Source organism: Rattus norvegicus, chromosome 9, assembly GCF_021556685.1.
Source record: "Rattus norvegicus strain SHRSP/BbbUtx chromosome 9, alternate assembly SHRSP_T2T, whole genome shotgun sequence".
NCBI classification, from domain to species: Eukaryota; Metazoa; Chordata; class Mammalia; order Rodentia; family Muridae; genus Rattus; species Rattus norvegicus.
Genome location: NC_141542.1, coordinates 64,292,708 through 64,316,415, shown reverse-complemented (window position 1 = coordinate 64,316,415; position 23,708 = coordinate 64,292,708). Strand labels below are relative to the sequence as shown.

The 23,708-nt window shown below is 41.0% G+C and overlaps 1 protein-coding gene across 3 annotated transcripts in view; it reads right to left on the bottom strand.

Moving 5' to 3' along the window:
- Positions 1-261: 261 nt before the first annotated feature.
- The window catches only part of Nab1 (Ngfi-A binding protein 1), a 39,419-nt gene continuing 15,972 nt past the window's right edge, over positions 262-23,708 (bottom strand). For 2 of the 3 annotated variants that reach the window (XM_087567544.1, XM_087567543.1), the window contains exons 3-8: positions 20,909-21,042; positions 19,551-19,602; positions 10,673-10,762; positions 8,676-8,835; positions 6,096-6,212; positions 1,239-3,227 (exon numbers count right to left, since the gene is read on the bottom strand). In XM_087567544.1, the coding sequence (XP_087423670.1) occupies positions 3,139-3,227; positions 6,096-6,212; positions 8,676-8,835; positions 10,673-10,762; positions 19,551-19,602; positions 20,909-21,042 (642 nt within the window). In that variant the 3' untranslated portion in view covers positions 1,239-3,138. 3 annotated transcript variants of the gene reach the window in all.

The window sequence follows — 23,708 nt, the reverse complement described above, 5'->3', positions numbered from 1 at the left end:
TTAATAGTGTTTGGTGCATAATTTGAAATGTTTCTGTTCTAAAGGTCATACTGAATCACTATAAAAACATTAAACTTTTCTTGTGCTTGAGGATGAACTGGCAGAAATGACCCCATTTATGTCTTACAAGTGAGAGCTGGACATATGTGGAGCTATCAGAAGAACAGACTTAGAAATTATGACCAATGAATCAGGCACTGCCAGGAGACCAGAATTCAAAAGAATATTGTAATGCTCAAGAATTTTGTAGCCTACCAGATGTGAAAATAGGAAAAAAGGAAGGAATTTTATTAAATTTATAACAAAACCAGCAATTATTTATCATTCTTTCTAAAGCCATGGTAAAAAAAAAAGACAGAAAAATATATGTAAGTAAACATAAAACTAGTTTAAAAAAATTAAAAACTTAAATTCTGATTCATATTTTCTGCACAAGAACCAAGTGATTGCTTTCTTCATTTTTGTAAGTCAGTCAGAGGAGAATCCAGGGATGATAGATCTAAAGATTTAGCCATCACACATTCTGAAATGAAAACATTAGCATAATGTCAGCTTCTGATCACTTAGGTGTCAGGAACGTTTGTTTTGTGAAGTGACTATGGAAATAGCTATCATCAAGGTCTTTGAGATTGATGTGTGTTTTCAATAATGGTGTCAGGATGCTGAGTCATCCTTTGTTAATTTGAAGCCCACTGGAGAATGTCATTCATGAGAATGCCCAGAGATAACAGCAAATGCATGCGCTTGGATTCCCAGAACCAACTTCGCACAGCTGGGTCAGAAGTGGGCTTTCATTAAATATTGGCTGTCGTATTTTCTCCCATCTACAAGAGACAGACACGGGCTCCTGCTCTCACTTGGTTGACAACCTGGTTGGTTTTCCTTTGAAGATTCAGAGCAGCATCAAAGCCGAAAACAAAATGGTCCTGTGCTAGAAATACTCTGCCATTTCAAAACTGAAATGTACGAACCACACACTAGGAAAGGCCTCCTTGTGTGACCACCACCTTTGTGGTCTACAAAGTGAGTTCAAGGCCAGCTGGGGAAAGTTAGTAAGCCTGTTTCAGAATAAAAAAGTAACATGAGTATTGGGACTATCACTCAGTGGTAGAGCCTCTGGGTTAAACTCTCAGTGTCACAAAAAGGAAAAAGATAGAAGCTCTTCCTGTCCCCTGACATGCTGTAAAGGAGGCGGTGTGGATGAACATCGCGTGCTATGCAAGCACTCTGAGCCAGGATTTGTGAGGCAGAGAACTCCTTTATTGCCACAGGAAGCAAGTGCACTCATCTCTTCAACAGTTTTAAGAATCACAAAAATGCAGAATTCACACAATAAAGAATAACACAGACTTAGGGAGAAATGGTCCCTTGGGTTATATTGGCTGTAATACTGAGGTAACCAATTGACCTTGTTCAGTGGAAATATCTTAAACAAAATTAAAAATAAAAACCCAACTAGTTATAACATCTAATTTATATTTACCAAATAAAAATATATATTATTTGCTTTAATGTATAGCAAGTTTAATACATTAGTGTTCACAAGATAAAAACTGTATTCTACTGAAAATTTGTGTGTGTGTGTGTGTGTGTGTGTGTGTGTGTGTGTGTGTACGCGTGCGCGCTCTACATGAGTGTGCGTGCACACTTCTTTATCTCTAAGCTTGGAAGTCAAAAAAGTATGCTACTTAAGGAGACTTAATTCTGGATTTAAAAATGCAGGTTCTAGGTCCAGGAGAAACAAATATTAGCTGGAAGACCACTGCATCTTTTAAAACTTGCGTGTTAAAATCTACAAACTTGAACTGTATGGCATAGTTTTTTTTTTTTTTAACAAAAAGGACCACAAAATTTCTCAAAATAGATTATGGAACACAGGAAACAGTTCATGAGAGTACAGGGGCACTAGCCAGCACTGTGGCTAAGATTAGAACTAAACACTCTATTTAAATGGTATTGCACTAGCTCTACACACAGTGGATAGTGAGACCACAGTAATCAACCTCACAGTAGCAACAGAGGCACGTGGTCCCTAAGATACTTCTTCAGTGGGCAAGAATCTATGGTCCAATAGAAACATTTAGGAAGGAAAAAGCCTTGTAATAGTAGAAACGCTGTTTACTGGTGTTTTTACTGTAAAACTCTTACAGATCAAATTGAAATGTGATTATCTATGAGACAGTGCTTAGAGCTTACGGTGCAGACATTTCATCGAACATCTGGCCAACAGATTTCAGTATAACAGATTAGGAACTCATATCTATGACAGCATGATCTAAAACAGAACTAAAAACACACACACGCCATGTCAATTCACCAACATCATCATCTTTATCACATTTAGGGTTAACTTACTATGCCTTAATTTGTTTAACACATTCTGAAATATCAATGTTTAAGTCAAGGCTTTACACAGTAACCCATTTATTTCAAGTCCTCTGTCCAACTTCTGTTACATCTTGAGCAGCTGTCATAAATGTAGCCGACCGCATCTTGGGAATGCTACTACCAATTTTTAATTTGTGCATTGATTAAACCAATGAAAGTGACATTATTTAGTTGACAGCTACCTATTTCCTATTGATCAACATCAATGTTATCAAGTAGCAAGCACATGGGTCTTCTCCTTGGTGTAAACTTTGTATTTATCTTCTTTCTCCAGTCACCTTGCAAATAACTACATTGCCCAGGCTTTCTTTCTAGGACTGTGAAAGTTCTGAATGCTGACAAGTAACATTTACGGTAAATACACTTAAAGTCGACAACAGAATTTCAAGTAAAATAAGTGGGATCCACGTCTATTAGACTGCAAGGTATCAACACCTAGATTTGCTTCTATAAATTACAGACACATTGTACATTCTTAAATAGTGAATGCCTACGGTATTGAGCCTTTCCACACAAGCAACTTACACAGGAAGGTAACCGGTCGGTGCCCGTTACTTTGCAGTGCTATCTCGGTTCCCTCTTCTGTGGCTGTTGCTTTGTCCTGGTGCCCACAGACGACTGTGTGAGTTCTTACGCTTTGGCTATGGTCTGGGAGCTGAATGAGGCAACACTGGTTATTAAGGCTTAATCTACGATGGAGCATATCCTCGGATCTGGTGTCATTTCCAGAGAGCAGGGGGAGAATCTCAGCTATCTTGAGTCTTCGGGCTCTGTTTTAATAACTTTCTTTTCCAAGGTGAATGCAGAGTGAGGATAGTCTTTTAGAATCCCAAGGCTCTCTGCGTAAAACAAAGCCAGAAAGAGTTTGGAATTTGAAAATCAGCGGACTGCAGACTCAAGTGATTAAACCCCAAGCTTCCTAGCGAACGTTAACTATTCATAATTATGAAGTTCCAGATGGAATTTTATTTGCAGAGTTAGAAGCATGGGTCCTGGCTGAACATGGTAGTGATGTATTTCCAGGACTCAGGGAGGCTAAGTCAGGAGGACTGCACTCTGCACCTGGGCTATGTGCCAGCCAGCCAGGGCCACACAGCAAGAGCCTGTTTCATGAAAAACAACAGAAACAGACAGACAGACAAATAAAAACAAAACTAACCCACTGCTTTATTTAGACCCAACTGCACCAACTGCTAGGTATAAACTAATTGGGATATGTGACACAGCTGGGCTTTGGGTCCTTACTTATAAAATGAGGAGAGTGTTAACATAGACTAGGATGTGCAGCAAGGGCACAATACACATGAGTGGACGGTATGAACTGAGAGACCTTTCTATATTTATTTTATTTTATGTGTGTTGGTGTTTTGCCTGCGTGAAGGTGTTAGAACCCCGGAGGTAGACTAACAGACAGTGGTGAGCTGCCATGTGGATGCTGGGAATTGAACCCAGGTCCTCTGGAAAAGGAGTCCATGCTCTTAATTACTGAGTCATCTCTCCAGCCTCCAGATAGACCTTTCCAAAAAATGCTTAGTTTACTGTGTTAAGTAATAGAATCAAACTGGCCATTTACATACAAATGTTAATAGCTAAAATATTTACCATTAAAATGAGACAGAAACACATTTTTGATTTTAAAAATAAACAATTTCTAAACGTTCCTCTAGTCATGGCATTCAAAATTGGGGTGAGTGGGAATAAAGGTTACTTCAAAAATAATGGTTCCATGGAGTTTTATGAATTGTTATTTCAACAATATATGCATTGTACTTTACATACATGCAAACATATGGACATTACAACACACAACACACAAACACCTACACACACACCCCTACACACACAAACACCTACACACACACCCCTACACACACACCCCTACACACACAAACACCTACACACACACCCCTACACACACACCCCTACACACACAAACACCTACACACACACACACACACACACACACACACACACACACACACCCCTTGAAAGGGCTGTACAAAGGGAACTAAGCTTGCTCTTAGCTTGACTATACACAGGCACCCTCTCTATTCAAAAAGGGATTTAACATTGCACTCAGGAGTAAGAAAAGGGCTCCGATACTTTCTTGCCAGTCATATAACTCACACACTCTTGTTTACAAAAACCCTGAGGTACCCACTTTACAGATGCATTTGGGAGAAGCAGGGGTTTCTTGGCCAAGTTACCAGGCTGCATGGAAACTGTGTTATATACTCATTTTTTTTTAAAGAAAGTATTTCTCAATGGACTGACAATGGGCCCTTATCCACCACAGCATCCAGAACACGGGGCATGTTCTGGAGTCACTGGCTAACACAAATAGAATTCCATGAAGTTTTTGTTCTGTGTGTGGGGTCTGGGGGAATACTTTTGGTTTCTTTATTATTCATTTTATATATGTAAGTACACTGCTGCTGCTGTTTGTGAGCCGCCATGTGGTTGCTGAGAACTGAACTCAGGACCTCTGAAAGAGCAGTTAGTGCTCCTAACCACTGAGCCATCTCTCCAGCCTTACCCCCCCACCCACTTTTTTTTTAAGACAAGTTGGGTGGGTGATGAGGTTGGGGGAGGATCTGGGGGAGGCTGGGGGAGGAGAGAAGTATGATCAAAGTATATTGTGTAAAACTCTCAAAGAAAAACCAAACTAAAATTAAACCATGAAAAAAGCCAAAACTCTTCCTTAGGAAGAGTTGTGTTCTATGCAAAATCCCAGCCTAACTAAGTCTCTGTGCAGCAGCGATACCAAGTGTCTCCATGGTGAGCAAATGTGACCAATGTAATTGCACTTTCTTTTATGTAAGGTTTTCAAAGCAATCTGGGTTTGTAGGGAGCATGTGAGTTTGTTTGTTAAGAACGTTAAAGAAGAGGTTGCCTTTTTATGTTGCTTAAGATACGAGAAGGATTTGCTACTAGTTTGGGTAATTTCATCCTCAACTCTTTGACAGTCAGTGTGAAACAGTGGCCAAGTGGCCAGGGTACAGAATGTCATTCAGGACATCAGCCGTTTTAGCAAATGCTCCTAAGAGCATGAACATTATGACGCAGACCCTCTGGATAAATGTCATAGTAGATCTTCAATAAACCATTGGCCGTAAAGACAAGTTCCTTCCGACTTAACGTACATACTCAGTGAACTGTCCAGTCTTGGCTTCCCCAGACTGACCAAGCGATCCCTAAAGTTACTTTTTTCTTCAAAGACTGAATGATAGCATACTCTCCTCCCTGGTGCTGGTACCCATTATCTAACGCTGTCTGATTCATTTCACTTGAGTACACGAATGTGCTGATCACTTGGGATACCATCAACCTTATCCTAAAATGCATCTGTGCAAAAAGTCAGGTCCTGGTACAAAAGGCTCTCTGAGCATGAGGACAGATGCATAGCATGCCTGCGACATACCACAGCACTGTCAGGAAAGGAAAGCCAGTCCAGCTCAGCATAACTAACTATTCAGCTTAAACTACAGGTTGAAATCCAGGGCTAGGCAAATTGTCTTAACCTTTACAACTCTTCCCTGACATCCCTTATAATGTTATAATTCTCAGAGAGGCTGTCTAATGTTTTGGCAATCAGTAATTTCCAAGGGAAACTGACAGGTAACACGGTTCAATGGGGGACAGAAGTGGGAGAATAAGAGCTAAGAGAACGTGATCAGGTTTTCTCTGGTCGCAGGCTACATTCTCACCTGATGAGTGGGACTTCACCTCGTTGGAGTAAAGTCTACTGAGCTCCCCATCCACCACAAAATGATGGGGCTGTCTGTTCTGCACACTAGGAATTCGGAGATTCAAAGGCCTTTCTCCTAATGAAAGAGAAAAAAGAAAAAGAAAAAAAGTAACATTTTAAATAGTCCCCATGTTTTTTTGTTGTTTGGTTTCTGTTTGATTTTGTAGATAAATATTGCCAAAAGACACCTATTTGAGAACTAGAAGAGTCAGGAGGCTCTGAAGCATTTATCATAGCCAGGAAATGACAGTTAAAATAGTAACTTAGGAGGAAAATGTTAAGTCATTAATGTTAGTACCTGGCGGATACAAACTGTTGGGGTATACTTAAGAGCTAACATGGACCAAACAAGAGATAGACATTTCTAGAAGCCCTCTAACACTGAGTTAATACAGCGCCTCTGTAAGAGATTTTCCTTAATAACCATATACTAAGGCATGCCATTAACTAACCACACATTTAATAGTAGAGAGGCAGAGAATGCTTTGGGCCAATTACAGCTTTTTTTTAACACAATCCATGAAAAAATAATTAGTACAAATACTGTAAAAATGCTTTATACATTATATCATACTATCTGTTGCAGCAAATTACTACCCCACAGCAAGTTATCCTAGTGTCGTGAATCAATCACCATCAAATCGTTCATGACTGTCTTTGCTTGTATGTTAATTCTTAGCCACTAAGAAGGGTCAGAGAAGCTAAAGAAGACCTCAGCTAAAATATTTCTGCCAAGCTAGAAAGGAAATCTTTGTTTTACTCTGGAGTTGTGATCAAAGTTGACATTTCATTTCACAGCTAGAGAACGCTTACTAACAAGGTATTCTTATTTGGATGGGAAAAAAAAACTTTGCAAAACACGTCAGGCAGTATTAACATCCACGGCATATAAAGGAGTGCAGAAATCAGTCACGAAAACCTCTAACCTTCCAATTAATAACTGAACTAGTGAAACGGCAAGGTAATTCTACAAGGAAAAAAATATACAAGCTCCCTGAATATCTAGAAAATGGCTCAATATCCTCGGCTATTGTGTAAATGCAAATTAAAATTAAAAATCCTGCTTCACCTCAGTTGGAGTAGCTAACATTGAGGAAGCAAATGCCAGAGAGAACACGGGGCAAGAAATTCCTACTCACTGCTGGTGACAGTGAATGCTGGTGTAGCCACCTTGGAAACCAGTATGGAGGGGTCACAAAAAACTAAAAACAACCTTCATGCCACCCAGCTCTACCACTGCATACATGCCTGTGGTGTTCTGGAAACCCTACCACAGAGACGTGCACACATCTGCTATCGCTGCACTCTTCAACAGCTGAGATATCATCAGGCCCAGATATCTAGCAGCAGAAAAGCAGATGAGAAACGTGAAGTACAGGTGCAGAGGGGAGTTTTATTCAGCCAGGGAAAAGTGAAATGATAATGCTCACGAGGAGGCAGACAGAACGGGAGTCATGTACTACGTTAAGTGAAGTAAGCCAAACCGAGAGACAAATTCCACTGTTTCTTTTATATGTTGAACCGAGATGCGTGCGTGCGTGCGTGTGTGTGTGTGTGTGTGTGTGTGTGTGTGTGTGTGTGTGTAATGAAACCAGAAAGGGGATGACAGGAAGAAGGGATTCTAGGGGAGGGTGAAGAGAGAAATATGAGAGGGGCTGCTATAGGGAGGAGGAACTGCATGAAATGCCTCACCAAAACCTGTTACTTTGAATGAACTTAAATCATTTTTTAAATGCACTCTTACTTGATAAAAGAAGTTAATAATACTAAGCACTTGCTAGAAACTAAATAATACATAAAATAAAAACAATATGAAACTGCTGTTTTCCTTCAATATACTATTTACTGATATTTGAAGCTGCAGGACCGATTTACAGGTTGACATATGCTATTTCTCTCTTATACTGTGCTTAAGTGAGGATGTCGCTTGCACTCTTTTGCCTTCTGGGCTTGGAGGCAAGTCTGGCATGTAGAGAACACTTCAAAAAGTCTCTTCAATGAGTAGATGACAATGACATGGCATTTTCTTCATATTAAAGACATGAGAAAAGTCAAAGAATTTTCAGAGTAGTAAAAACACTTAACGACTCAGCTTTCTAACACAGTCTTGTGTTAGACATATTGAGTTTTGAAGTTTAAAGAAAGATGATTTGATCATTCTGGAAAGGTGAAGGTGTGCCTCAGCGAGGGCCCTACGTTCAATCCCAGCACCACAGGGAAACAGGTGCTAGCAGCAAAGAAGCGTCTTTGATGGAATCTGTTCCTTTGGGGAAATGGGCTGTCTACTCACATCCCTATTCTGACCAACCCTCTACAAGACACATGTACAAACTCTAGTATAAGAATAATAAAATTTAGGGATTTTTAAAAATTAAAATACACTGGATGCAGGATGAATATTCTCCTTTGAAAAGAGACTAGTGTGAATGGATTTTCAGATATAATCCTTTCAAAGCATCAAGCTTTCAGCCTCATCCATTCTCCCCATTTGTCTTTGAAAGGCACGTGGCTCTGAAGATCAGTCACAGCAGAGACACACCTTGTCCATCGGAGCCATCAGAAGGAAGGCCGCCATCAGGGCTCTGCTCTCCAGAGCTCTGCCTGTAGAGCCCGGCCATGAGTCTCCTCTCCTGCTGCAGCCTCTCATAGCCGGCCTGGGCACACAGGAGCTCCATTTGCTTTGCCATCCCCTTCTCAGCCTGTGAGTACAGAAAGCAAAAGCACATGCAGTGACTACAGCATTCTAGATTTCTCAATGGCCTACGGTAAGACACCAGCAAATGCATTTAGTATTTATTAAAAAGCTAATACTTCCTTGTAGGTGACTGCCTCCATAAATATGAATAAATGTTTGTGTTATGTAAGAAGCCTTTTATTCAAAAGGTTTCTTTTCAGTCCCATAAAGAGAATTCTATGTAAACCCAAAGCCAATGTAACCTTCACTTGGTTTCCCAAGGTTCTGAGTCCTTTAAAGGATTTCCCCTTCTTTCTTAAAAAAAAAAAAAAAAAGGAAAAGAAAGTAAAGGAGGAGGAAAAAAGGAGCCCAAGAGCACCCACAACATCTGCTGTCAACTGCTTTGAGCACAGGGTGAAATCCTGGCATTTTATTTTAGGATTTGGCGCTACCCGGATTCTGCTGTGATGACAGCCTGCTTGGAGGAGAAAAGGTGTAAAATGCTTGTCTAGAAGAACAAGACAAACACACCTCCCACCAAAATTAAACAATGCAAATTATGCAGAGACACATCCCTGCCAGCGAGGATCTCTGCCGCTGTCCCAGAGTGAAGCAGCATTTGCCAAGCAAGCATAGATGGACGTGTTTAGAACACGAGGCTGGCGTGTGACATATGAAGTCACCTCTGCATATGTTTCGGAAGCTCCTTTCCTATGATGGCTCTAAATTACTTGCATGTGGTATTCAGAGCAGTGTATCTATGACATTTGCCAATGAAGTAATAGTCAAAATGCAGATATGATTCATTACCGTGTTATATAAAAGTACTATAAGAATGCCACTCTATAAAATTGGTTACAAAAGTCATGATTCACAATTTTAAAAATCAATAGGGGGAACACATAATGGATTAAAAAATAGGAGAAATGCCCTTACTACTTTTCTAAATAGGTATAAACCAGATCAAAGGTAGCAATGGCTTCGTTTCAACCAGTTAACTGAGGATATTTCGGTAGGCCATTGTGGGAGGGAAACACAGCCTTCACTCTCTTCTCCAGTAGCAAGGTTTGGCAACACCACATGGGCCTGCAAACAGGGCTGCAGTTCTGTCTAAAAGGGGCATTCACACAAGGACTTTGAGAATGGACATTTCTGAGCACATACATAGTTAAAAATTTACTAAGATTTTGGGGTAGGAAGATGGCTATTGCGGCACCCAGTACTGGCTGCATAAGCCTAGAAACTGAGTTCAAACCCCGGCGCCCACAGGAAGAGCAGTGGGGAGGCAGATCCGGGTGGGTCCCTGGGGCTCTGCAGCCAGCTAGCACAACAAATAAGAACAAGTCCAATGAGAGCCCTGTCTTACAAAATCAAGGTGGACGGAGGCTGAGAAACGACACCCAAGGCTTCCGTCTGGCCTCTATAAACAGGTGTACCCACACAAGCATGCACCCCCTCACATATACACAGAAATCAATACAATCATCCCAAACCACACACAACAACAACTCTTCGGTAATGCTTTAAATGGGGTGAGAGTGGCAATGCTGACAATATGTTATTGAGATCTTGTGCTATTTTACCTAAGAGTTGTACCAAAATGGCTATTTTCCCAGATACTCAAAGAACGTGTCACTTCCTACAGAATTACAGAGAATAAGTAACGTCTTATCAGATTCTGTTCATGAACCAAATGAAACCAAGATGTTCCTCCAATCATACAGATAAAGCTGAGGAGCAGAAGACATTCAACAACAACCAGAAACAAACTCAATAGTCACAAACCTCATGCGGAAGCTAGCTGAAGCTCCCACCTACCCCCAACCTACAGCTACAACAACGGTCCACTGCAGGTGCATTACCTGTGAACTGAGACCTGCAAGCTCTTCACTTTTGGCTCTGGCCTGCTGGAAGAGTGTTGGCACAGATTCCTGGAAGTCCGGAAATCCATCCTGTGGGGCAGATCATAAGGACTGGATGTTCAGACTTTTTACCACACAAAGCAAAAACAACACTCTGCCCTGAGTATTAAATGATCTGAGATCTTAATGTAGAATATTGCATTTCAATCTTTTAAGTCACCAAGAGTCCCAACTAGCACCCGCCCCCACACACACATGCTCACTCCACCCCCATGCTCACCTGCTCACCCACTCAACTAGCTCACATGCTCACATGTTCTCACGTTTACCCGCTCCCAGATTCACCTACTTACCCCCTCGCACGCTCACCCCTTCCCGTGCTCACCTTCTCACACTAGACACTCGGAGACATTTCCTACTTCTAGTTTTATGAAAAGCACTGAAGTATTTCCATGAAAATAGCATTTTTCTATAGTTTTGACTATCTAGTACAAAAAACGTCAAGAGGCAGGAAGCCACCCTTGCTGTCTTCTAACACTGTAGCAGTGGTCCTCAACTTTCCTAATGATGCCACCCTTCAACACCTCATGTTGTGGTGACCCCCAACCATACAATTACATTGTTGATACTTCACAACTGTAATTTTGCTACAGTTATAAATCTTAGAAAGTATGTGACATGCAGGATATCTGATATGTGACCCCTGTGGAAGGGTCATTTTACTCCCAAAGGGTTCCTGACCTACAGGTTAAGAACCAGTGGTTAAAGGCCTCGCTTGGATGGTTTATGTGCTTCATCCAGTGTGACTTTCCCTGCTGGGACTGGGAACTGCTGGACTTTTAAAAATATTTTTTGTTAATTATTTTTGCTTTGACATATAAAAATTAATATATTACAGTCTCCCACTGTGGTCTTTATATGCCATGCTTTCAAATATTTAATCTACCAAATCAATACATGAGCTTGTGTCTTACCCTCTGGTTTATATTTGACAGCTGCATAAGCTTGTGTAGTATGATTTGTACCATGATTTTGTAATGTCCAAAAGGGAGTTTGTTTTAGAAATTCAGTAAATAGCCACATTGCCACAGTTTTTATTGTTTGTTTGTAATCTATCTGGTAAAGACCTAAAGTAAAAGAAAACAATTAAATTGCCACCTAACTTGAATCTCCCAGTCCTGTCCTTGAGTCCCCATTGACAGGATGAACCTACATTAACCTAAAGTACCTGTCTTCCTGAGCTAGTCTCTGTGGGGAGAAGGGCCGTGACAGCTGCACAGTGATAACAGTAACATAGGATTCCTGTGGAATACTATCATACTTATGGAGTATGGCACTTATGGAGAGGGTTTGGAGGGCATTCTATGCCAGGGCAACCTGTCTGCTACATCAGTTCATGTCATGTGCATCTGGGGAAACCCACCCACCATTAATTTTAAGTTCCTTTTTAGCTGCCTGTTTGCTGTTATATATACAGCTATGGGCAACTATGATGGCTTTAGTAAGGAAGCCTTAAGGAAGGCCATTCGGGTCTCCTTACAGAAACACTCATTACCAATGCAGCTTTCCCTTTGTAAGATCAGCTATATGCTTCTAACACAGGGTTATCAATTAAAGAACAAAACTATTACAGTAACTTAGGAGAAAAAGATGTGGTGATTAATAAAATGTTTTATTTCATTAGAGATTATAAAATATTGTCTTGAAACTGTCTCCCATTATTGTCTTTACGTGCCATGCTTTCAAATATTTAATCTACCAAATCAAGTTCCTAAATAACATCTAATTTTTATTTTATTTTAATTTTTTTATTTTATTTTATTTTTAATTAAAAATTTTACAGTGTTGAGATGGTCTCATCTTACAGCCCAGGTTGTAGCTCAGGTTGGCCTTGAACTCCTAGCCTTTCTGCCTTGGCTCCAAGGGCTGGGATTAAAGGCACTGCAACTACAATGAGCTAATTATCTGTTGTTTGAGGTCAGACATGAAACACATGATTGGCAGTAAAAAGTGAGTAACTTTGACACTGTGAGACAGCTTCATGTTGGATATGAAGATATCCAACTGTACTTTCTGAGTATTGAAGGTTCTTGCCTTTCTAGCTCCTACACTGCTGTATGGAATATATACACTGACCCAGTAGGTAAGCTAGAGTCAACTCATAAAAGAGCATGAAAATAAACCATTCTCTTGGTTATTCCATTTTTCTTCTAAGATTTTCTTTTACTCCTACAATTCCAGTCTCCATTGGAGCAAACCTTCCTTTAAGCTCAAAGTAGACTTGGATCAAGCATCAAGGAGATTGCCCAGCAACAGCCCTGCTAGCATTCAGAAGCCCAAACTGTACTGGTTCCCATTTCAAAGGCATTTTCTACCTAACCCTCACAAACAATGCTCGTTTCCCCTGTTCTACAGCAACAGACATCAGCTCCAAGCCTAAGCTCGGTGCATTCTGCCCTAATGTGAGGGTATTTCTGACACTTGACTATAAAAATAGCTATTTTTCATGAGAACTGACTAGAACTTTGTAATTTATATTGGGTTTGAAGTTTTGCTATTGCTAATCCTGGGATGTGGAACATAATCATTTTGCCTCTGAGTATATATTGTCCCATTTGTAAGAGGGACACTATAGCAGCCTGGAGGCTAATTTACACAGTCATTTTTAGGGAAACAGAAAAGTGCAAAATAAATACTTTGCGCCTCAGTACTTGGCACATATGAATTACCCACACAAAATGCTTCTTCCATTTAGAATGGTCTGCCCCAAAGCCACCAGGTTAATTAACATAAAACATCCCAGTATAGGTGACTTACCCATTCCTTTGTTATGTAGAGGAAAAGAACGTGTTTTAGGTATAGTATAACTCCCCACGGATGAGTGGGGCGCCATATACTTAAAACTCTAACCAGCAAGAAAATGTTGGGTATACCGATAGGGGAATATTTTGCTGAAAAGTACAATGGAAATCTAGAAGCACTTGGGGATACAGCAGCAGCTAGGGAAGGCATGGTGCCACACCTTGGCGAGCAGTCCACAGAGGCCATTGATCAGAGACCCAGAACACTGGAGAGAGGGACAGAGGGGGAGGGGGCGGGAGGGGGAGAGAGAGAGAGAGAGAGAGAGAGAGAGAGAGAGAGAGAGAGAAAGGGAGAGGGAAGGAGGGAGGGAATAAAGCTGAAAGGAAGGAGTTCTTCAGAAAGACGGTGGCTTAGATAAATGCCTGAGGGTAAGCAATGGGCTGCACATAGCTTATCACAGTTACACTTAGGAGTACCTTAAGGAAGGGTCCAGTGAAGCTAGACAGGCACTGCCAGATTCTGTGGAGCCTTATACACAATGCTATGAAATCTAAATCTTATCTTAAACAAAGTAAATATCCCCTTTATTTAAATGGTAAAAAGAAGCCATTGATGCTCTCGGAGAACACTGCCAGGCCATATTTTAGAAAGGCTACACTAGACACAGCTGATACTTGGTCAATGTCTGTGGTGAAGATGGATGACAGTGGCCTAGAAGGACATTGGGGATACTCACTACAATAAAGGCTACAGGGCCAGGCATAGATTACAAGGGGACATAGAAAATGGATTGATGCAGGCAGAGACATCTTTTTCTAAGGGCTGCCATGACTTCCCTGTATAAAATGAAGTCAGGGCTGGAGACTTACAACAGCCATCAGCTCAACCGTATGTTGTGGGTGGAGCTGCTGACGGGAGCCCCAGATGCCGCAGTATCTTGAATGCTGTTTGAAGAGGCTTGTGAAGGAGGAAAAAGCTAGCCAGTTTTCTTGTGTTACGACCAGATGTGTGGTCTCAGTAAGTCAGCCGCATCGTCTACAGCATTCTCAATTTTTCCATGGAGATTGTATCACCTGCTTCGCCTGCCCAGGGGAGGGTTGTGCCTATTAAATGAACTACGCAGATGGCAAATCTTGTCATGAGTGCCTTCATGGTCAGGACTATTCAGCCATGAGAATACTGCAAAGCTGGGGAGCGAAACTTCGACTCTGGACAGAAAAGCATTCTGGAAAATGGGGGGTTAGTACTTCATTGTTTGTGATAAGAAACAGGGTGTCTGGCATATTCAACAGAGAATCAACAGGGAGAACATCTCCAAGATACTCGTATATTGGTAGAGGAATAGCTTGGTAGTTGCTATATTTGGTACAGAGCTTATTTGGGGGCTCTGGAGCCCTCTTTCAGGGCACCCGCTGTATCATGCTATGAGCGGTTTCTCTCCATGCCACATGCTGCCATTAATCACAGTGTTCCCTTGGTGATGAGACTCTGGTCTCAGCAATGAGAAAATAAGATACATGTTTGGAAGCTGTTTGTGACCTAATCAGTCTCACTGCTTCGGTCTCCCCTCTTTCCACCGAGCCCCAGAAAGCTGCCTTGCTGTTTTGGAGTGCTGGGTGATGGCAGATGTTCTTAACCCCATGTGTGCATTTCCCCCTTTTTCTATTCACGCTTTCTGTATGAATAGCAGATTGTACTGTTTCTGCTTTTCTGATCCAGAGAGAAGAGCCTGCTTCAGACTCCACCGGCTTTCCTTTCTCGAGCTTAGTCACAGTGTAGGTGGATATTCTGACCCTGCCTCTCACTCCCCACTGCCCCAGAGCAGCTGGTTGGCAGATGTTTCCTCTTTCTTGTTCAGACCCAGTTCTCAAGACTTTCTGGTCTGTTAACAAATTCAATTCATCCGTCCAGCTGCGTACTCTCCAGTCCACAGGGACAGAGTCGTCACCCCTCCTGTCTGTCCTGCACTCCACTCCACAGGGACAGAGTTGTCACCCCTCATGTCTGTCCTGCCCTCTCCAGTCCACAGGGACAGAGTCGTCACCCCTCCTGTCTGTCCTCTTCCTAGCCGTTCTGGCAAATGAAGAAAAGTAGCATGAAAGCGGACACAGTACACAGTCCATCCACGCAGTCAGTGGTCTTCAGCAGTCTCTCTAAGAAGCTCCTTATGACACTACCATTACTGGAGATAATGACAGTTTGTTCTTAAACCAAAAACAAAGGTTACCAGCTGACTCTCCTTTTAACCAGTAATAAGACATCCAGGAATTCTGGCTCGTAACTCCTCAGCTCATGCTGGCCAGTCAAGCCATCCTGACCTTGTCATAGGAGAGTATAAATAAGTCAGACTACCTTCTGTGGATATCTTTCCAATGTACTCTTTATACTCACTCTGAACAGAAAGCTCTCTTTCATAGTAATATATTTTATAGTCTCCACTATTAAATTTTCTACTCAAATCTTACAGTTTTTACCAGGCAGTCATCCTTAGATTAGAAAACAGTAACTGTCCTTGCCTTCATGAGAGACCGCCAGTCCTACACACACTTTTTCCTTCATAACCACAGAGCGGAAAGAAGATTCTAAGTCCGACAGAACTGGTGTGTGCAGGAGGTGTTTTGCGAATACTCATTTCACCCAGAAAGGTACTGTCTGGAGCTCAGATGTAAGACACGAGCTGGAAACCCTGGTTCTTGCACTGGATAGCAACATGGCAACTCTGGGTCTTCCATGTCTGTGAAATGGACGTCATAAAGCATACACAAGAAGGTCTGTGAGGACAGGCACATAATAGCATGATTTACAAAATCATCCTCATTATGATTGTCCCACAGCTGCATGCTTTAGGGTCCCTAGGTAAAAATAAGAATAAAACCACGCAGTTCACTCTTGGTTTAGCTAGAGGTGGGTTTTCTGCAGTTGTTCAACCCTGCAGAAGTGTTACCAAGCCTGACTCACTGTTGCACGGGGCTTGGAGAGGGGCTTTCCCCGGACCTGTCCACTTTTATGTGCTTTCGCTAAGGCTCACTCAAGCAGGAAGGGTCTCTGTGATTATCTTATTTACTTTAGAAATTGAAGAAATAATGTTCAAAATCTCTACATATTTCACCATCTAACATGATTTAAGAACAAAAGACATATTTTTACACAGTCTGGTTGACTTGTTACAGCCATCATGATGGGAGAACAGTGTTGTCTCAGGGGAGATAGTGAGGTGAGTTCTTCATTTACTGCACCCAACCCCTACGGTGTGGATCTGAGAGACGTGCCTTCAGCCACAGGAAGAGATCAGACCGCCCTTGGACATGGCACTGCCTTACTAGTACATCCTAAGGCACTGACAACAGCACACAAAATTGTTTCCTTCCCTACTGGACTGGATATGACATTGTGTTGTTCTCTGCAAATGTGTTAATCATGGAAACAGGTGAGCAACTTGGTCTGTGTGCTTACTGGCAGTTGGAGCAAATTTTGGAGCAAGGGAGAGAAGTAGTCCTTGAATTAATTTCGGCCCAGGCAATTGGAAATCTGTCCTACATCTGTCTTTATGTTACTATCTTCAAATAAGGAATAAGCTGAGAAGCACAAAAACGTTTATTAAAGTGAGAGTAAAAATAGGCTCACAGAGTTCTAAAGTCTTTCTGATTCCAGGTTTCCTTGTGAGGTTCTTGGTGTCGGGAATATTGCTAAACAAATACTGCTTTTCTAAACCCGATTGGTATTTTTGTTCCATCTGTCTCTCCTGAATGTCACCCTAAATAACCCCTGGCATTCCTACCTTTAAAACCCAGCTCAACTGAAACTTTCCAGGGGAGGCCCTACTCACCCCTCGCACACTCTGATGCCACAGCTGCCTCATGGAAGGCACTAATCTTGGTGACAAGTGTTACAGGGAGCAGACCTCATGAGAGCCAACACCACCCACCCCAGCATCAGCTTCTGCAAGCACGTGGACAGCCCCAACACCCAAACATACTCAGAACACAGAACAGAACCTGGCAAGGACAATGCTAGACTTACAGACTGGGACTCTGAGTGACATGGATTATGCACAGAGAACACTTTGAAGAGAATGGTAGCGAAGCCTGAGTACTTTTACAAAACTAACCAAACCCAAAACTGTAAGGAAAACGATAGAACATGATTTAGTGTTCAAGGTAAGGATTGTGTTTATTTCTAGGAACAAGTTAGGAGTCCAGTATATGCATGGGACACTTGAGAGAGTCTGTCGCTAGCCTTGTTAGGAAGGGCTAAGATTTTTACAGGGAAAGGCAACTGCGGTTGTTTTAATTCTAAATCGAAACCATTCACCTATTCAAGTGGCTTCATGACCCTAATAAAATGAGCCAACCATTCTGAACGACTTCTCTTCAGGATATATGTCAAGGGATTGAAATTTCACAGGTAAGATAATGACCCGACAGTCTCTCCAGTTTCTAATGATAAACTCAAATCGCTACAGAAAGAAGTTGCTTAAGTTTCAGCTCAGGGCCATTGAGAGGTTCAAGAAAAGATTCGTGCAACCAAAAAGCAATAAAGGCAGCTCCAGAGGTAGCCATGACCACATTTCAGTATAAAACCGTAGGGCGGACATTAAGAGCAGACCAAGTCATGACTCACTGTATGGGAGGAGACACATAGGTAAGAGCCCTATTCTTCTCTAGCAGGGCAGACCATTTCTAAATTAAACACAAACATTAAAGAATTCATAATCATAAGTGCTATGAAGCAAGCTGGACAACAGCCAGAGTGTGATTTGGGGTACATAAGCCCCCCTCCAAGCCATGGCCGCCTTGGCTGGAATACGGTGGTGGATGCTGAGAACACTGAACTCATCAATCCCAGCCATGGGCTGCTATTAGTCTGTGCAGGTGAACTAGTCGGAACAGAAATGTTAAAGAGCACAGACCAGAAGCAAGCCAGAGCCAGACTGTGAGGGTCCCAGACACCTCCCATGTTAGGTTTCCTCATAGGTATGGAAAGCCACTGGGGTTAAAGCGAGAAAAATGTATGTTTTACAAGATAATTCTGGCTTAGTACAATGAAGGGTTCTGCCATACAGACATTAAGAAAGGATAGCGTGGTGATAGATAGCTGGGGTGGTCAGCTATAGCTGACCTGCTAGAACCTGACATTAAATAATGGGGTAGACCAGAGAGTCCATGTCTATATCCACACTTGAGAGGGAAGGATGAGAGGGGGGACTGCGATTGTAACTTTCACTCTGCCGTAAGCTAGACTTAGACATGCAACCCAACTGAGAAGGAGTAGTTCTGAAGCTATCTGTACCTCAAGAACCCTAAGAGATGCATGTTTTCTTGTTCTGTTTGCATCTTACCACTCCCAAGTTAAAATGATAATAATAGTTTCAACCAGAGTCCCTTGGGAAAGGTTGTAATACAATAATGTTTCCAGGATTGTAGCTACTGAGCTGTTGGTTCCTGAGAATAACACAGAAAAAGTCAACTCCTGAGGGACCTGATGGCTAATAACCAGAGAGGAAAGAGCTGTTCAACCAATGAGGATTTTCCAGTCTAGAAGACGCTAACTTGCAAATTAATAAATTAATTTGTAAATCAATATACTAAGTATCAGTGTAGTCAACACAGTTTCCTTTTAAGATTCTTCTGGGGGAAGAGACCAGAGGAATGGTTCAGTGTTGAAGTGCATTGGCTGTTCTTCCAGAGGACATGGGTTCAATTCCTAGTATTGACAAAGTAGCTCATGACCAGGTACATCCCCAGCTATAGGGATCCAACACCCTCTTCTGGTCCACAGGGCACTGCACTCATGTGGCACAGGACATAAACACAGGCAAAGCACCAATACACATAAAATAAAAATAAGAAAATCTCAAAAACATGTAAAAAATCTCCTTGGTTTACTCACTGAGATGACTACAAGTATTTCAGAATAACAAATTCTGTATTTCTTTTAAGATGTAAATTTTCTTTTTTACTGAATTATAGGGCCATTTTTTTGTGCCTGAACTAGGAAATTTTAACATTATTTTGATGATCTCATTATAAATAAAGCAAAACTTATTAGCATACCAATATAATTCATGTATCCATACCTCCATTTTAATTCTCTTTGGAGACAATTCATCTCTTTCACCACATTTTAACCTAAAGGGAAGGGAGAAAGAAAAAGCTTGAGAATATAGGCAATGTTATTACTGAATTATTTCAGTCTGTAACATTCCCTCAGAATATGTGATTCTAAAAACATAGAAAAATGACATCAGTAACCATTTACAAAATGGAAAAGACTGTCCTGTCATTTCCAAGCTAATATTAAGGGATACTTACACACCATTATATGCTGTAAAAAGCCTCCGGCCTGAGAACTTGGCCAGAGGCTACCTCACGACAATCTAACGACAACAAACCATCAAGGAATGTCTCCTTAGAGGTCAGTAGGAACCATTTAAAACATAATGATAAAAATGGTCATTTGAAATTCAGACTGCATGAAATAAGACAGTTGTGCCCGTCTCCCAATACCACAGACATCCTTACCTGACCTGGATGTCTTCCTTCTGGAAACTATCAACAGAATTACTAACATACATATGGCATGGCACCATCAGTGCTAGGGGATCCCATTCTTTGAGGCACCACCTTGATATATGTGTGTGTGTGTGTACATATATATGTATAGTTATATATGTGTGTCTATATATGCACATACATATGTATATGTTCTTTCCAACTAAGCTATAAGAAGTCAATCTAACTTATATATCACTATAAAGACACTAAAATATGAAAAGTGTATCTTGGAATAGGCAAAATGCAATTTTATTTAATGTGGTATTATTTCTAATAACAGAAGACTATAAACAAGAATCCATAACTAACAAAGGAAGCATTTTTCTACAGCCATCACCAGGTCTGGCTGTTAATGGGTGTATCACTCTGTCTGAAGGGCTGAGAGATCCTGTCAACATGAACAGGTCTACATCATAGAATGTCTACACCATGGCAAGAACTCTACAGGCCTGGAGACTATAACTTTCAAAAGAGGAGGTATAAGAGGATTAAGCAAAAAACCAGAAATTGCTGTTAAGATCAAGAAGCTCCACTGGGTACTGTGGACAAATTATATACAGTTGATTAATTTCAAAGCCCAGATTTTGGGATGTCTTCAGTAAGAATGCATAATAAATGTTTGAGCAGCTAAATTTAGCAACTGATTTCAACATCATACAGTGCATCATCTATTTAAATAGCAAATGGTGCCCATTGATACAAACATTTTTTTTAAAGTTCCAGTTTAAAATAATTTAATTAAAAGGATATCTTTGAAACAATGTTTTGAAAGGTCTAAATGAGTTGTAATCTTACTTTCTCAGAAACATTTATAGTCTATCTATGAGCCATGTTCCAAACTGCCTCTACCCACAGTGCAAATGCCCGGCGCCCACCTTACCTGGTGGTCCTGTAAGTGTATTTGTAGGTAACTTCTCGAGAAACCTGCCTGGCCAGGGCGAAAAGCTCATCTCTTCTCGTCAGCAGGGCATTGTCCTTCACACACAGCTGAGCAGCTGCCTCGTTAACCGTGAGCTCAACACACAAAAGAAAGTTTTCAGAAGTGTAAGGATCTCTTCTTCATTAGATAACAGAAAGGCTTGCATCTTTACAGAAAGAAATAATGCCTAAACTCCCCCTCTCTGCTCATGCCAGCCTTCAGAAGGGACAGCTGACTTCCGGTCTTCTAGAGACCAAACAATCTGGAAAAAAAATACCGTACTTTTATTACCTGTAGTTGTTTATTCTGTATTTTTGACTAGGCAGGGGACTTTATGAATGACAGATATTCTTCATCTCATTTCTCTTATAAAAAAAACAAAATTGATTTATGAAATGGTAACAATCCTTCTTTAGCCAACCCTGAATATACACAGCCTGGCAGTGTTTCTCATGTGCACTGACACAAAGTTCCTTAATCAGATCACTTAAACAGCAAAGTTGTGACAAGTCAGACTGGCACTGGAAAAGCTACTTCTTAGACTTTTTATATTTGTTTAATTCAATACTTCTTGTTAATATGCCCGTATGTTCCCCATAGCTGTGTCAAGGAGATGCAGGGGACTGCTGGCAGATAAGATACACTTTTATTAAGTAAGAAATGTCCTTAGTCAGTGTGGGTCATGGTGGGAAGAAGGGCTTGGTGTTAACAGACCTGGGACTAGTTCTGTTCAACTGCTCATGGCTATGTGACTCTGGACACACAGAGATGTCCCTAAGTCTTGCTCTGTACCACTCCAAAGCTGTCACAGTAAGAAATGGAGAAATACCTGGTATGAAGCTGCTGCTGTGTTCAGCTCTTTTTTATTTTATCAAAAAGTTTAGTCATCCACCTTTCCTCTCTACCCAGGCACCTCACCTTTACTGCTAATAACTTCTTATTTCTCTACACTAAGAGCTGTCAACCCTTTTGTTCACCTATATAATTCTGAATATTTTATTTTTACCATGTTTTTTGACAGAAACTTGGCTTATTTACATGAGTACCTGATACAGGGTCAATGCACAATAAATACTGTTGACTGATAATTTTAAAATCCTTTATAATAATATTTGTCATACATGTAAAACATTATTTCAGTTACGAGCAATATATAATTTAAGCCAACTTCACCTACATAACCCCAGTTCTAGTACTATAAGCAGAAGAGAAAAGGACATTCGTAAATGTACATCTTTGCCTGCATATCTAATTATGTGTCATAAGCACTAACAAATGGATTGCTAGATCATAGAACACACTAAATTTTAATAAGATTTTTAAATATTAGTTTTTATTTATATATGTTTGTCCTGATGTATGTTACATGTATGCAGATACTCAGAGGTCAGAAAAGGGTATAAGGTCCCCTAAAGTTGTCTTCACAGGCACTGAATGCTGCCTGATATAGATGCTGGGAACTAAACTCGAGTGCTCTACAAGAGTAGCAAGACAGTTTCAAGCACTAAGCCATATCACCAGCACTCACTAACTTTTTATGTCCTACCACGATTTCCCTTTAGAGAAACTACTCCAGTACCATAAACACACCTAGGAAGATCATTCCTAGAATCATTTCCAGTGTTGCTTTCTATCTTTTAAAAAGTTTTACCTACTTCGTATATATCCAGATGGCTTTTGATTTGTTATACATCTATTTGATCAGAGAATAAGATGAACTGTGACGGTTAATCTCAATTGTCAATGAGATGAGATCTGGGGAACAGGCCTTGAGGCATGCCTGCAAGGGATTATCTTGACTGGGCTAGTTGGAGTTGAGAGGAAAATTCAACTGTGGGTGGCACCATTCCCCAAGCTGAGATGAGGATGCACGTAAAGGAGAAAGTGAACTGGCCCTAAGCATTCACTGCTCTGTTCTACCTGACTATAAACACAATGTGACCAGATGCTTCAAGTCCTGCTGACTTGGCTTCCCACCATGGTGAACTATGAGCCCAAATAAACTCTTCCTTCATTAAAGTTGCTTTTATCAGGACATTTTAAGGACAGAAAAATTAAGACTTAACCCAAACCAAAACCAACCAAACCAAAAACAACAACAACAACAAAAGGCTGACTAAAACAGAGATTCGATGGCAGGGACATTACCAGAAATGCTTGATGAGTCAGAAAAAGAGTAAAAGATGGCGGTGCTCAAAGAGCAAGTAAGTTAAGGATGGAGTGCCCAAACTAGTCACAGTGTCACAAGGCTGGGAAGTGTGTGAAAGGACCAAGAGACATGGTTCAGTGCTCCCCAGAGGGAGGAGCCCTAAGTCACTACCATCCACAAAACTCCAAGCACAAGCTTTAGAAACTTGCCCTTTACCAGAGGCATCAAGGAGCATTACCTATCCTGAACTTCAGAGCTATGTGGAAACGAGCAAAAGACAAATCCTCCATCCTCACATAGACCTCAAGCCCTAATTCACTCACACTAAATGGGCTGAGACATTACTGTTGGTTGTGTCTTCTGTTAAATTGTAGAAATAAATCCAGATAAGTAGTATCAGAAGCCATTTCCTTCCAAGAACTTCTAAACCTTTTAAGACATGTGAGCTCAGTCAAAGAAATTAAACATGAGAAACAAGGCCAATGAGATGGTCCAGTGGGCAAAGGAGCTTGCCACCAAGCTTTCTTACCTAAGTTCATTCTCCAGGACCAGCATGGTAGAGAGAACCAACCATGTAATCCAACAAGAATTAGAAAAAAAACAAAAAAACAA